Genomic DNA, 16,676 nt, shown 5'->3' with positions numbered 1-16,676 from the left:
ATTTTCAATCTACAGTTGGTTGAATCCATAGATGTGGGACCCACAGATATGGAGAGTTGACCATATATATATATATAATGTATATACATACATACATATGCACATATGTATGTGTGTCTTAAGTCTTGTACTATATAAGCTGATTATTTACTTTCTGTCTCTTTCATTACAAGTCAAGTTCCACAAGGAATGATTTGTATGTGTCTGATTTTTACCCCCCACTGATTTATTCCTAGTTCTCTAAAAGAATGCCTATCACATAGTAGATATTCAATAAATATTTGTTAAATCAGTTCATCAAACCAAAGTTCTGACAAGAAGAACATCAATATTTCCCTCAAAAGGATACTATTTCTGTTCTTTCCTTATTCTGGCAGAAGACTCAGCATATGGGAAATAAGTAATGATTTACTGAATGAGTATATAAACTGGTTAGAGAGATGAGCAAAAAAGGAAGATCCTATATTTTTGGCACAATCACTTACTCACTCACTGGCAAGTTACTGTGTGATATTCAGTTAGGTAACAATATCAGGATGCAGAATGCAAATATTCACATGACCTATAGGAAAAAAAGAGGACTACTTCAATGAGGAACAAGAAAACAACAACTTACATGGGCCATGGCTTTTTTTTTAGAATTCAATGTATTTATTAGTTGTCTTCTTAGTTCCACTTTAGAAGAAATTCACAGTCCAAAGAAAGTGTTGCTGAATGAGAGGGGTTTAAAAATAAACAAAAACAAACATGAGATGATCTTGCCTCTGAGCTCCCAATGTGCTAACTTAGAATGACATTTCCCCCACTTCACATCTCTTACTCCCAGACCCCATACACACATACATAAAAGATCAGAGAAAAGATGAACCAATCCCAACCTTACTCAAAGCAAGGAGGGAATCCAGCTATGGATTCAAGAAAGACTGGGCCCAGGCTCTTTAGCAGGAGTGATCTAGAGAGGCAAATCAGTGTCCCAACACTATGATAAAATCAAGCCAACTGGCCTGCTCAGACCTACCCTGACCAGATTCTCACTGAATTAAGAGGAAAAAGAAAAGGAAATGGACCTTATGAAAAGGTCAGGGAAAGAGAAAATGACTCAAAAGATGTAACAGATCTTTGGTTATATCTAACATTCTTGTGTAACAGGAACTTCAAAAATAGACACTAAAGCAACACTGAAAAGAAGAAATAGAACAAAGATGTCCGGAGCAAAATAAATACTTGAGTCTGAAGTACCGGTGAGAATTTAAAAAACCACATCCTGGAAAATCTTCTGAAATTCATCCCTAAATACAGGCAAAAAAGACCTAAATATCTTTTAATAAGGAAATACAAAACAATGTGTATTGTGTTCTAATCTTTGGGGAAAAAATACTCATGAACATAAGCATATATGTATGTACACAGAGGGTGAAAACATTTGCAATAAAATGTTCAGAGTGGTTGAAGAATTATAGATAACTTTTACTTTAAATGAAGTAATATAACAAAGGAATTTTGAAGGTTAATGTGAAAATTTCAGGTAAGATGCAGCACCTAATCATCTTAGACACTGTTTTTGGATGTGCAACAGTGCCATTCTTTCCTCCAATTAGAGGTGTTTCTAAGGGGGATGGCAGAAGTAGTGAGGTAGAGAAAAATTATGAGATACTAGGTTTTTCTGGAAGCTCAAATTTTGTGTGACCTTGAGTGTGGTGTGGAGTAGATGTTGTCTGTGACCATGAAGACTATGTTTCTCTGATTCTTGGTGATGTGTGTGAGCTCTTCAGATAACTGTGGAGGACACCGACTAAGTGGGCATACGGTTAGTTGTTTGTTGTTGTTTCCTTTCTTTTTCTTTTTTTTTTTTTTTACTATGTAAGTCACTTTGAGGTTGTATGATGATGATAAACACGGGGGGGATGGTGGGATTATGTGGCTTTGGCTTTATGACGTGTGTATGAATCTATAGGTGCCTACTGGAATGTCTTCCTAACTACCTGATTACGGTGAGCCTGGGTTTAAATGTTTGTGTAAACGTGCTTTTCTTTATATAAGTAAATGGGGCTTACACAAATAGTCACCCGCAATCATGATCATAAACACATACAAACTCCATTTACACACATGGCCAATGCACAAAATTACAACGGTCACAAAAGCACGAATCCAGTTGCTGTCACAACAAACAGCCAAATACCCTTAGTCATGAGACTAATTTCCGTCACGCACGCACAGACTAACCTACTCTCCCTAGGTCTGCTCCCGCACTAAGAGGCCTAACACTCCAGACACTCCTCTTGCCCGGTCCTGGGGCTACAGGATTCCTCACCTTCAGCATCCTCAGGAGGAGCTCTGGTCCAAGTTCTGATTGGACTTCCCGGCGAAGCCGCACGCCGAGCCCTGCCTACTTTACCCGTAAAGGGAAGCCCTCAACTGCCTCTGCGGCCGACCATTCAACCGACGTTCTGACCGGAAGTAGCTTTGGAAAGCCGTGTCCTCTGGGAAACTTAGTCCTAGAGGAAGGAGCCCGGGAGGCTAAAGAGGTAGGTCTTCCGCCCGACTTCCGGCCGCACCTGCGCTGTTTCACTCGGGCTTGGAGTGACGACACAACCACCCAGTTTGCGTGGCTCACACCTGGGTTTGGGGGTCTGAATTCGGAACCTCAGATTTCTCTGAGGACGGATTTCAAACCTGACACGGTGGCTGTCCCGACCCCCCAATGTGCACGTTCGCGGGCTTAAGAGAACTGTTGTCTGGTGCGGAGAGATCCAGCCTCTGGATGGTTCTCTCCGCGGTTGCGATGCGAGATGTATTCTGTGAGTCCGTTACGTATGCGGGGGTGCGTCTCATCGAGAGGCAGATGATTATGTGACACCGACTGTGAGGGTGTCATGCGTGAGGAAATCTGTATGTGAAAGTGGATGTGCTACATATTCGTGTAGGTTCAAGCAGTGAGCTCGGCCACGTGCAGTGATTGTGAGGTGGCATAATGTGATGTGACTTACCTGTGAGTGGTGCTTTGAGACCGTGTGATTGATTACGCATGCTTGCGGGTGGCGTGGCTGGCTATGCTGGCAGTGACCTCACAACGTTCTGTGGAAGGCTGTCTGTGCTGGGTCCACCTATGACTACCGGGAGGGTTTAGGTGTGGCGAGTGTCCGCGGGTTAATTTCACCAGCGAAGGGAGGAAGCTGGTCTGTTGGAACTAGGAGGGACCCAGTGGATGAATCACAGATCCCTGGGGCAGGCGAGCTGGTCCTGGGCCGTTCGTGGGTTGGGGGGGGGGGGCGTGTGTGAGGTGACATTGTGTGTCTAAGTGTGTGTGACAGGCTGGAATTAATCCAGAGGGGTGGAAACTAGTACGATTATCTGCGATAAGGGACACATCTATGGTAAAGCTTTTTAATCTTGCTGAGGCCAGAAGCTCCATCTCTTAAGTGTGAGGAGACATAGTATCTCTGAGAACATGTGGTTTGTGACTGTACCTTAGATGGTTTGCACTTGAGCCTATCACTGGGAGGGGTGTTGAGTGAAATATATAAAGTATGTGAAAGTGGTTTGTGACTGTACCCAAGTCTCTGCATATGGCAGTAAAAGGGCTGGTGATTATAACGTTGTGACTTTGATGTTTTGAGTATGATTGAGTGGGAGGTCATGCAAGAGATTTGGTAGAGGTGTTTTTGTGTGTGTTAGAATGCAATTTATGCAAGTTAAGATCTGGATGGAAGACAGTGTGTGGTTGTGATCTGAATTTAGAAACTGTGAGAGACTGCAATATTATGTGTGTGAGATTGAGCAGAGGTGATACCTACTCTGAACCTCACATATCTCTAAAAAGATAATAATGGCTAAGCTTCCTGAAGCATCAGAGTTACTTGAAAATTTAAATTTCCAATGGAAATTCTTTTAAATCTAAGAAGAGTTAAAACATGACTTTAAAAATATAAAATAATTTATTGTGATGAAGAATGCAAAATGACCATGAAAGGTTTTTTAGTTGGTTTGTTTTTTAATTTCTGTTATGTGGTTACTGGGAGTATGGTTGATATTCTTTGGTGGAAGTGAAATAGATGGGAAGTCTACTAAATTCTTAACTTGATCTGTATAAGTGGAAGAGTTCTAAGTCAAGAGAACAAAAGCTTAACTTGAATAATAAAAACAGAGAGTCATGGCCGTTCAATTCCCAGACTTGACCCAGTGTGCAAACTTAGAACCCCTTTAATGAGAGACGCTGCTCCATTGCCAAAAATGTATACTGTTAATTTTTCCCCTAAGCTTTCCCAAAAGAACCTACAGGCTTTACCAGGATAACTGTATGTTGAGGAAAAGGAAATAATCAGACCTTTCAGGGATTACTGGACGATGGCTCTGAATTGACACTAATTTCAGGAGACCCAAAACATCATTGTTGTCCACCAGTCAGAGTAGGCGCTTATGGAAATCAGGTGATCAATGAAGTTTTAGCTCAAGTCCATCTCACAGTGGACCCTGAACCCATCCTGTGGTTTTTCCCCCAAGTTCTGGAATGGATAATTGAGATAGACATACTCAGGAACTGTAAGAATCCCCTCACTGGCTTTCTGCCCTGTTGAGTGAGGGCTATTATGGTGGGAAAGGACAAATGGACGACACTAGAATTGCCTCTACCTAGAAAAATAGTAAACCAAAAGAAACACTGCACTGCAGAGATTAGTGCCACTATTAAGGGCTTGAAAGATGCAAGGGTGGTGATTCCCACCACATCCACATTAAACTTGCTTATTTGGCCTATGCAGAAGACAGATGGATACTGGAGAATGACAATGGATTATCATAAGCTAAACCAGGTAGTGAATCCAATTGTAGCCGCTGTACCAAATGCGGTTTCATTCCTTGAGGGAATTAGCACATTCCCTGGTACCTGGTATGCAACCATTGATCTGGCAAATTTTTTTCCTCTCCATCCCTGTCAATAAAGACAACCAGAAGCAGTTTGCTTTCAGCAGGCAAGGCCAGCATTACATCTTCAGTGTTCTACCTCAGGGCTATATCAACTCTCCAACCCTATGTCGTAATTTAGTTCATAGGGATCTCGATTACCTTTCCCTTCCACAAGATGTCACGCTGGTCCATTTCATTGACAGCAATATGCTGATTGGACCTAGTAGCAAGAAGTGGCAACTACTCCAGACTTACTGGTAAGACATTTATTTGTGTGTCAGAGGGTAGAAAATAAATCCAACAAAAACTCAGGGGCCTTCTACCTCAGTGAAATTCCTAGGGACCCAGTGGTGTGGGGCATGTCAGATACCCCTTCTAAGGTGAAGAAGGATAAGTTGTTCTTATCCTTATCTGGCCCCTCCCATAACCAAAAAAAGAGGCGCAAAGCCTAGGAAGCCTCTGGATTTTGGAGGCAACATATTCCTCATTTGGATGTGTTACTTCCATCCCTTTACTGAGTGACCTGAAAAGTTGCTAGTTTTGAGTAGGTCCCAGAACAAGAGAAGGCTCTGTGACTCTGCAACAGGTCCAGACTACTGTGCAAGTTGCTTTGCCATTTGGGCCATATACCCCAGCAGACCCAATGGTGCTTGAGGTATCAGTAGCAGATAGGGATGCTGTCTGGGGTCTTTGGCAGGACTCTATAGGTGAATCACAGCATAGGGCCTTAGGGTTTTGAATCAAAGCCCTGCCATCCTCTGCAATTAACTACTCTCCTTTGGCGAAACAGCTTTTGGCCTGTTACTGGGCCTTAGTAGCGACTGAACACTTAACCATGGGCCACCAAGTTAACACGCGATCTGAGCTGCCGATCATGAACTGGTTGTAATCTGACCCACCAAGGCATTAAGTTGGGTGTGCACAGCAGCAATCCATCATGAAATGAAAGTGGTATGTTGATCAGGCCAAGCACACCCTGACAGCACATGTAATCCTCCTACTGGGCAGAATTTCAAGCAGTGCACCTGGTTACTTATTTTTCTTGGAAGAAGAAATGGCCAGGTGTACAATTATATATGGATTCATGGGCTGTGGCCAATGATTTGGCTGGATGGTCAGGGACTTGGAAGGAACATGATTGGAAAATTGGTGACAAGGAAGTCTGGGAAAGAGGTATGGACCTCTCTGAATGGGTAAAAATGAAGATATTTGTGTCCCATGTGAATGCTCACCAGAGAGTAACCTCAGCAGAGGAGGATTTCAATGAAGTGGATAGAATGACCCATTTTGTGGATACCAGTTTCTTTCCTCAGTCATCCTTGTCATCACCCAATGGGCTCATGAACAAAGTGGCCATGGTGGCAGTGATGGAGGTTAGGCATGGGTACAGCAACCTGGTCTTCCATTCACCAAGGCTGACCTGGCTATAGCCACTGCCAAATGACCAATCAGCAGAAGAAACCAACACTGAGTCCCCAGTATGGCACCATTCCCTGGTGGCAGGTTGATTACACTAGACTGTTTCCATCGTGGAAGGGGCAGCATTTTGTTCTTACTGGAAGAGACACTCTGGATACAGACTTGCCTTTATTGCACATAATGCTTCTGCCAAAACTACCATCTGTGGACTTGCAGAATGCCTTATCCACTGTCATGGCATTCCACACAGCATTGCTTCTGGTCAAGAAACTCATGTCACAACAAATAAGTGCAGCAATGGTACCATTCCCATGGAATTCACTGGTCTTACCATGTTCCCCACCATCTTGAAGCAGCTGGCTTGAAAGAACAATGGAATGATGTTTTGAAGACTCAGTTACAATGCCAGCTTGGTGGCAGTATCTTGCAGGGCTGAGGCAAGGTTCTCCTGAAGGCTGTATTTGCTCTGGATCAGTGTCCGATATTTGGTGCTGTTTCTTCCATGGCCAGTATTCACAAGGCCAGGAATCAAGTAATGGGAGTGATACCACTCACTATTATCCCTAGTAACCCAATAGTAAAATTTTTGCTTTCTGTCCCCACAACTTCTGTTCTGCTGCCCAGAGGTCTTAGTTCCAAATGGAGGGATGCTTCCACCAGGAGACACAATGATTCCATTGAACTGGAAGTTAAAGACTGCTACCCAGCCATTTTGGGCTCCTTAACCCTCTGAATCAACAGGCAAATAAGGGAGTTACTGTGTTGACTGGGGTGGTTGATCTTGCCTACCAAGAGGAAGTTGGATTGCTACTCCACAAGGGAGGTAAGGAAAAATATGTCTCAAGTACAGGGGAACCTTTCCAGTATCTCTTAGTATTAACAGGCCCTGTAATTAAAGTGAATGGAAAACTACAACACTACTCAGGCAGGACGACTGATGGGCCACATTCTTCAAGAATGAATATTTGGGTCACTCCACCAAGTAAAGAACCATGACAGGCCGAGGTGCTTGCTGAGGGCAAAGGGAATATGGAATGGGTAGGGGAAGAAGGTAGTTATAAAAATGCCAACTATAACTGTGTGATCACTTTCAGAAATGAGGACTGTAGTTGTCATCAGCATTTCTTCCTTATTTTGTTGTATTTGTGTATGTGTGTATAGTAGATATCTTTGTTTTCTTCCCTTTTTTATCCCTTTATCATTGTAACATAAGATGTACTGACCTTTTATCATTGTATTTAAGTATTATTAACTTTACATCATAATATTTAAGTTATGAGATATCAAAGAGAAGAGTAAATATCAACCAAGGACTTTGCAACCTCTTCTGGGCAGAGGATTAATGTGTTTTTTGGTTATCTGCAAGATATTTCTATGATATTACGTGGAAGTATGACCTTGTTATTGTCTTTATTCGGAGATTAAGTATGGCTTAAGGAGATGCATATACGTGCCAGGTTGTCACAGGGTAGATTTATGATGGCTAATTTTATGTATCAGTTTGGCTGCGCACAATGCGGTCAAACATCATTCTGGATATTTCTGTGAAGATGTTTTTTAGATGAGATTAACATTAAATCAGTGAACTTTGAGTAGAGCAGATTACCCGCCATAATGTGGGTGGGCCTCCTCGAATTAGTTAAAGGTCTCAACAGAACAAAGACTGACCTCTCCCAAAGCAAGAAGGAACTCTGCCAGCAGAGAGATTTCAGATTTGAACTGCAGTTGTTCCCTGGGTGTTCAACCTGCTGGCCTGGCCTGCCGATTTTGGATTTAACAAGCCTCCACAATCTCATGAGCTGATTGCTTAAAATCTCTCTCTCTCACAACCTTATGAGCCAATTCCTTAAAATCTCTCTTAATCCCCCCCCCACACACACACATACACACACATCTTATTGGTTCGGTTTCTCTGGAGAACACTAACTAATACACTAGTCTAAGTATTTTACATATATTGTCTCATTTAATCCTCATGAGAACCCTGTGAAGGAGGTATCCTTATCATTCCCAGTAAACCGATTTTTCAAGTGAGGCACCAAGAGCTGAAATAACTTGTGAAATGTCAGAGTTCCTGAGAGATAGAAGCAGAATTTAAATTCCAAAGTCCTCAGCTTTTAACTGTTTAACTACTAGATTCTACCATTTTCCAACTCTATATCTTCTGCTCTGTATCCTGATTCCATGTCCTAATTATTGTGAATTCACAGGAATTCTGGGTATAAATGAATTTTTTCTAGTCAAGCTTATAGTTTTGAATCTCTTGATATTGGGTCCAAAAGGAAACTAATGGAGCAAGGTGATTTTCTCACAGGATATAGGGAATTATGGCTAATATTTCAGAAGTGAAATAAATCCCCCATCAAGAAAACAAAAAACAAAGCAGCAAGACCAAGCTGTGAGCCTCTTAGCTCTCCTTCTCTAGGCAGAACACCCACAGGCATGCTTAGAAACCACGTTTGTTGGAAGGAAACATAAATCATTCATATCTGACTGTGTTTAGAATACACTGAGCTGTAAATCTAACCTAAAGACTTACAACAGTGAGTTTTTTTCACCTATTTTTGAAGAAGTTCCCTTTAACAAAATCCCTTAAAGCATATATTCTAAAATCAATACATTGTTCTTATAAAGAAATTATACTTAAGTTTAAATTTCTGTAAGTTATCTCATTGTGAGGAAGTTCTGGAATTTATTAAACTAGTATATCCTTGCTGGACTCAGAAAGCTGAACCATGGGAGAGAAATTCCTTGTATATGCTACCTAGCTCTTGTGTCTGATCCAACCTCCCTTTTTTCCCAGGGTCATGTGGGACTAGGCTTTTTAGAGTTGGAGTGTTTTTGTCATTTGCAGGACTGTTGCTTCTGAAGATGTCCATCAAGTTCTCCCAGGTGGAAAGTAAGTGCCTGAACTCTGCTTGGAGGGATGTAACCACAAGGATGTGATGTTGGAGTCTGGTTTTGCCAGTTTAGAGTATTTCCCCTGATTGTTTATAATCTGCCTGCTGGAAGTATTTTCCTTCTGGAGGAAATCTCTGGAGAGCCTTTGAAGAACTGATCTGACATTTGTATAACTGGAAAGAAATAACTGCGTTTTGTTTTTACTGAGGCTTCATTTTCTTGACACCTAAGGTGATCTTATCTTCCTCTGGCCTTTCTCTTCCTCTTCCTTGATTGACATCACCACCACAGACCCAAGTCCCACACCTTTTTCTATATATAGCACTTTATATCGCTAAGCCAGATGTGATTTCCTCATTGGAGAAAAGGAGATAGCCCTGAATGGTAGAGAAAGCAGTGAGTAAACCAGCTCCAGAAAGAGAGATGCCATTGCAGGTAAAAGTTCAGCTGATATGAAGAATCAGAACTTTAAGCTGAATCTAATGTTGAATTCCTAATTCCCAGTACTTTAGAAAGTGACTGTATTTGAAGATGGGGCCTTTAAGGAGGTAATTAAGTTAAAATGAGGCTGATAGGATAGGCCCTAATCCAATCTAACTAGTGTCCTTATAAGAGGAGATTAGGACATATAGAGAGACATACCATGGATGGGTGTGTAGGAGAAAAGGCCATATGAGGACACAGTGAGAAGGTAGCCATGTGCAACCCAAGAAGATACCTCAGGAGAAACCAGAGCTGCCAACTTGTTGATCTTGGCCCTCCATCCTCCAGAACTGTGAGAAAATTAATTTCCGTTGTTTAAGCCACCCAGTCTGTTGTATTCTGTTTATGGCAGTCCTATTAAACTAATACAGGAGTATTAGCCCTTTATCTGTGATAAAGATATTTATTTGTAAGTTGTCTTTTGATTTTATGTGTTTTTAATTATAGTCAAATCTTTGAATATTTCAAAATTTTCAATATTTTCTTTTTTTTTTTTTTTGCGGTACATGGGCTTCTCACTGTTGTGGCCTCTCCCGTTGCGGAGCACAGGCTCCAGGCATGCAGGCTCAGTGGCCATGGCTCACGGGCCCAGCCGCTCCGCGGCATGTGGGATCTTCCTGGACTGGGGCACGAACCCGTGTCCCCTGCATCGGCAGGCGGACTCTCAACCACTGCACCACCAGGGAAGCCCCTCAATATTTTCTTTTACTGCATTTATTTTCTGAGTCATAATGAGAAAGTTCTTCCTTACCCGGAGGTTAAACTGGAATTCATCAATGCTTTCTTCTAGGACCTATATTGTTTCATATTTTTATGTTTACCTCCCTGATCTATTTAGAGTTTATTCTTGTGACAGGATGTGAGGTATGGATATAATTTTTTTTTCCAAATGGCAAACTGCTTGTCCCAGCTATGTATTTATATTTTAACTTTTTATTTTGAGATCATTGTAGATTTATATGTAGTTGTAAGAAATAATATAGAGAGATCCCACATAAACTTCACCCAGTTTCCCTCAATGTTAACTTCTTGTAAAAAAAAAAAAAAAATCATGACCAGGATATTTACATTGATATAATACACAGTACTTCTTCACATTTTGCCAGTTTTACATGCACTCATTTGTATCTGTGTTTCTGTGTATACTTGGTTCTATGCAATTTTATCACATATGTAGAGTCATGCTATTATAGACACTATATTGAGTAAAAGAGGCCAGACACAAAAGAACCTACTGTATGATTCCACTTATACAAAGTTCAAAAACCAGACAAAACAGGGCTTCCCTGGTGGCGCAGTGGTTGAGAGTCCGCCTGCCGATGCAGGGGACACGGGTTCGTGCCCCGGTCCAGGAGGATCCCACATGCCGCGGAGCAGCTGGGCCCGTGAGCCACGGCCGCTGAGCCAGCGCATCCGGAGCCTGTGCTCCGCAACGGGAGAGGCCACAACAGTGAGAGGCCCACATACCGCAAAAAAAAAAAACCCAGACAAAACGAATCTACTGTGATAGACATCAAAATAATGTTAACTTTGAGGTGTACTGATTGGGAAGAGACATGAAGGGAGCCTTCTGGGATGTTGAAAAGTTTCTTTATCTTTATCAAATGGTGGTTGTATGGGCTTATAAAATAAATCACCAGGCTAGGATTTTAAGGTCTGGGCTCTATATTGTGCAAAAGTCTTATTAAAAAGAAAGGAAAAGAAATCATTCCTGGGACTACCCTGGTGGTCCAGTGGTTAAGAATCCTCCTTCCAATGCAGGGTACACAGGTTCGATCCCTGGTTGGGGATCCCTGGTCAATCCCACATGCGGTGGGGCAACTAAGCCTGTGTGCCACAACTACTAAGCCCGCCTGCCACAACTAGAGACCCCGCACACTACTACTGAGCCCACATGCTCTGGAGCCCACGCACCACAACTAGAGCGCCTGCGCACCACAACTACAGAGCGCCACAACTAGAGAGAAGACTGCGCGCTGCAACGAAGAGCCCATGAACCACAACAAAAGATCCCGCGGGCCACAACTAAGACTTGAAACAACCAAAAATGTAACCATGTTTTAAATTAAAAAAGAAAGAAATCATTCATGATCAATAAATGGCAGATCTATGTTTTGAATCCACATTTCTTTAACTACAAAACCAGTTCTCTTTCAATTCTGACTTTTATCCAGAAGCCCAGATTTTATTACATTGAGTGAAACCTGAGCATGCATAATTTATTTAAACAATTTCCACTAGATTGGTAGATTTAAAAGACTGACGATGCCCTATATTAGTAGACTAGACACTCTCATACTGTGTTGTATATTGGTGAAAGTTTAAGCAGGGCAATTAATAAAGATGTATAAGCAGGTTTTAACTACGAAAGCCTCATTGTCAATATTTCTGAGACTGTCAAAAAGATATAATTACACATGTGCACAAAAAGGAGTGTGCAGTAAAACACTGTAAAATAATGAGGAAAAGCTGGAAAGAACTTAAATATCCTACAATAGGGAAACAGTTTAAAAAGTTATAGTATATCCAAACAGCATACTCAAAAAATTATGACACAGTTTGTCATTTGATGACATGAAAAGCTGTTCACTATATTAGGTTAGATGAAGAAGATAGATGACAAAACAGTATTACAGTATAATTCTGTTTTGAATTTCAAAATCCTATATGGCTATATCCATGTGTTAATTCACAGAGGAATAGGTGAGATGATTTGGAACAAATAAGCTGTTTCTAGATGAGCTTTACTTTAAGCTTTTCTGTATTCTTCAAATTTCTGAATTAAGAATCTAATTTTATAATCAGAAAAAAATAATAGAGCTAATCCCTCCCTCTTTGAGAACAAAAGAAATGATAGGAGATATGAATATAATACATGGAGTGTATTGTTGTAGTTGTTTGAATTCTGTCTTAAGAGGCCTGAACTTTCTTCATAGACATGAAGCCTTTCAAATTAGTGACTCAAATACTACCTTAAAGGTCCTAAATCTTGACTCCCAAGATTTTATACACAATGAATTCCTCTTACTGGTTGCCCCTCAACTAGGCTCAGATTTGCTGGCCGACCTCTCCACTAGCCTTAGAAACTAACAAGGAAACCACATTTGCCTTGGAAATAAATTAATTAATTAATAATAAAACCTGCACATAGGAGAAGAAATGGGATTTAGGCCTGATGTGGTTAATTCAGACCATTCCGTTTGTCATCAGGCAGAAAGGAAGTTGAAAAAGTAACCTGAAGTATTAGGAGGATGACACTTTTGAAACAACACAGCAGAGATGCCCATTTCCATCTCCAGGAATCATACCAATCCTTCAAATAGCTAAGCACCCTAGAGAGTCACATTCCCCAATGAGTCATACTGATGAAAGTTAAGATGACTCCAGAATGCAGATTCTGAATTGGAAAATGGAAAAGAGATATTGTAATCAGGGAGACCCTGTTTATTAGTTAAATAAATGTACATTGGTCCTATATCACACCTATATTGAACAAATTCTTCTGAGTGGGGTGAGTCATCTATACACACTCAGCAGAAGTCAATGCCACATTCTTGAGTCTACATACCCCTGAAATGACAGGAACCCATGTTCCCCTTAAGGTCCTGGAAGGGAATGTAAAGTTGGTGAAGATGTGGGAGTTGGACAGGAAGAAGAAGGAGTTGCTCGGGAAAGTTATTGGTTAAATAAATTATAAAATAACCATGTAATAGAACACTTAGATACACAAATGCAAAGTTGTAGAAAATTTAGGATATGGAATATTTTCAAGGTATAACATCAGTAGAGAAATCACTTAACAAAGCAGGTTGACCAATACAATTGTATCAGTATAGGGTGATAGAAAATGTCTAGAAGTTTAAACAGCAGTTTCAGTTATCTATTGCTATGTAACCACCCCCAAAAGTTTGTGGCTTAAAACAAAACCATTAATTAGCTCATCATTCCGGGGGTTGGCAATTCGGGCTTGGCTTGGCTGAGTGGTGCTTCTGCTGATCTCACTCATGTGACAGCAGCCAGCTGGTGGCTTGGTGGGGGCTGGATGGACCAAATGGTCTCAATGAAACATCTGGCAGTTGTTGTTAGCTTGGCCTCTGTCTCCAAGTGATCTTTTGTCTTCAAGCAAGCTAGTCTTAGCCTTTAGTACCTGGTGGTCTCAAGGCAGGAAGAGGGAAAGAGCAAAAGCTGCAAGACCTCCTAAGGCTTTATCTTGAAAGTCTCACTACCACCACATTTTATTAGTCAAAGTACATCACAAGGCCCTGCCTAATTGTAACCTAACCATTTCAGGAGAAGGAGAGCAAATACTTCCCTTTTCTGAAAAACTAAAACAAAGAGAATAACAACAACAAAATCCCTGACCTTGAGCTTGGTTTTCAGATATGCTCTGTAACGTTTTCCTTTCCCCAGGGCTTTTCTTTCAGAGAGCTGCACTGCAGGGGAAGAGTGAACAGAAGGGGAGTAAGGACTCATGAGACACCAGACCTTTCTTAGAGCATGAACTGGCTAAACTGGAAGAAATTCTTCAACACCACCCAAGCTCAGTCATCTACCACACACATACTCAGATGGAAGTAAAGGGGAGATGGGAGTACTACTAACCTTTCTTAGTATCAAAGGGAAAGGCCAGGGTCACTGATAACCAGAGCTGAAACTTTCTCTAAGTTCACAGCAAGTTTCCTGGGGAGACAGCTTTGGAAATGATGTGGTTCTGAAACATGGAACTTGACCTCAGCTCCCAAAAGAGATCCTCTGAGGAAGGAATCCTACTCCTAGGCTCTCTACAGGTCTTCCTAGGACTCTGCCTAAGGGACACTCCCAGCCCCAAAACTCATTCCAAAAACAGGTTTGTGCTTTCTTGCTTGTATATAACCTTTATCCCACCACTCAAATATCTGACTCCCCTTTTTGTGACTGTTTCTCTGCAGCTGGTGTCCTGGCTATAAAGTGGGAGAAAAGAGAAAGCAGTGATAAAAGGATACAGATACTACGAAACAATAGAACCTAAAATTGGCCCCTAGGCAGGCAACACTCACTCCACTGATATCCACTTTTGCGTTAAGCACTGGAGTCTGGGCACTGGAGGTGGAAGTGCTGACAAAAGCAGCTCAGGCCGTGCTTCAGTGCAACTCTGGTTAATACAGGCATCGTCGTCTTGACAGGCACAGATACACTCTCAGGGAGATCTTCAACAGATCGCCTCAGTCCCGACGTTAAACCGGAACTGCAGAAATGAAGCTCTACCCCGTGACACAACCAAACTCCCACCCGGTCACAAAATTAAAAGCCTCTGCCACCATACTAGGTAACAACAGCATCGTCTTCTGAAGGGCAGTCTCAAGCCCCACAGTGTCACCTACCTCAACATCACAGCCGATCACGGTCACCCAAAGGGTCCCGCATCTTGCACCAGACACGGCCTCATCACCGCACACACACCCCGCCTCGTTACTGCCACAAACGCTCACACACTCTTATACACGCCTACACAGGCCTGAGCTCCAGGCTCCACACGCCCTGTGTGCGCCAGAGGGTGGGGGCTTCCTCACCGTGAGTGCCTGCCGTGCCCAGACTCAGGTTACCACTCGGAGCGCGACGACTGAGAGGACCTCAGAAGGGAATCAGAGATGAACCAAATATCAAAGTTCTTTTCAAAAGCAGCCCAGGGGCTGTGGGAAATGTAGTTCAAGGCCGCAAAAACCCGGATGTCGAGAAGGCGCGCCTGAGACGCAGCGGCGAAGAAGGAGCCGCGGAGCCTCTTGGGAGGTGGAGCCCGCGCTGGAGTGCGCAAGCGCAGATGGCTGGCCAGTAGGCGAAGGTGAGCCTGGTGGGTCCTGCTGGCGCTGGGCAGGCTGGTGATTGTGGTACCCGGTGGGGATTGCCGAGCAGGGAGGTGGGAACCAGGACTGGGAAAAGCGAGGAAAGAAGACAGAACCTGGGCTGAGAGAAGGCCGGGGAGGAAAGCGAGGGGGGAAACAAGAACCTAGGCAGGGGAAGGAACTGGGAGCCAGGGCTGGGAACGCCGAGGCGGGTGTGAGCTCGGCCTGGCACACACAGGCGTTCTGTTTGTGTAGCTTTTTGTGCCTGGTCTTGTGTGTGTGTGTGTGTGTGTGTGTGGAACGTGTGTTACTCTGTGTAACGTTATGGAACCTATTGTTTATGAAAGTGAGAGGGTCTCTGCGTGTGTCTAATTTTTAAATTAGGTGCGAGTAGATTTGTGTTTGAGACTGTATGCGACTTTGGAGAGGCAACAGTAAGGGGTTTGTGAGTAAAATTTTGCAGCTTTGTGTAGAATTATGTAATGGGCTCTGAGAGATTATGCATGAATTGTGTCTATGGGATTGGGATTGTGTAGTGGATGATATAACTGTGAATATGTCAAATTTTGAAGTATTTGGGCACACAAGTAATTGCACAATTCACGGTGACTAGGAATGTGTCAGGCTCGTTGTGTGACTGAGATGGAGCATTTGAGATTGAGCATTTGAGAAAGTAGATGCAAGACTAGTTAAGTACTATGTATTGTTTATATTGTCTGAATAGTGTCCATTTTATATGCCTGTAGAATTTGACTCTGGCAATTAGACAAGTAGAAAAAAATAGAGATTTTAAAAACGGAGAGGAGGAGGTAAAATTAAAATAATTTTCAGATGGAACAATTGTATATTGTGAAACCCCATATTGACTAATAACCAGTATGTTGACATAAGTAGAACATCATTAGGAGAACACAAAAAACTTTCTCCCATAACTTCTACTCTCAGAATTTCTATTTGGGTGAATTCCTGGACAGTAAAGTTTCAATAATTTCTTCAGTCATTATGAAGATAAAAAATTTGTTGAACATTTAAACACAAGATCAGTCTCATTTAGCTGAATAAAGTATTCACTGTAGAAATCAATACTTCTAAATTTTTTTTAATTTTATTTTATTTATTTTTAAAAATAAATTTATTTATTTATTTTTG

At 42.0% G+C, this 16,676-nt stretch overlaps 1 protein-coding gene across 4 annotated transcripts in view; it reads right to left on the bottom strand.

The window, feature by feature from the left end:
- Nucleotides 1–15,522, bottom strand: part of ZNF461 (zinc finger protein 461) — a 38,963-nt gene extending 23,441 nt beyond the window's left edge. The window contains exons 1-2 of one of the 4 annotated variants that reach the window (XM_027078915.1): nt 15,258–15,521; nt 617–710 (exon numbers count right to left, since the gene is read on the bottom strand). In XM_027078915.1, the coding sequence (XP_026934716.1) occupies nt 617–625 (9 nt within the window). In that variant the 5' untranslated portion in view covers nt 626–710; nt 15,258–15,521. Of the gene's footprint in view, nt 1–616; nt 711–2,314; nt 3,343–15,257 lie in introns of those variants that run through there. The other 3 variants (XM_027078914.1, XM_027078917.1, XM_027078916.1) reach the window with 3 other exon arrangements.
- Nucleotides 15,523–16,676: the final 1,154 nt, after the last annotated feature.

Source organism: Aethalodelphis obliquidens, unplaced genomic scaffold (assembly GCF_003676395.1).
Source record: "Aethalodelphis obliquidens isolate GAN/ISIS:26980383/991018 unplaced genomic scaffold, ASM367639v1 scaffold43, whole genome shotgun sequence".
In the NCBI taxonomy this organism is placed as follows: Eukaryota; Metazoa; Chordata; class Mammalia; order Artiodactyla; family Delphinidae; genus Aethalodelphis; species Aethalodelphis obliquidens.
This window is presented reverse-complemented; position numbering and strand designations above follow the sequence as displayed.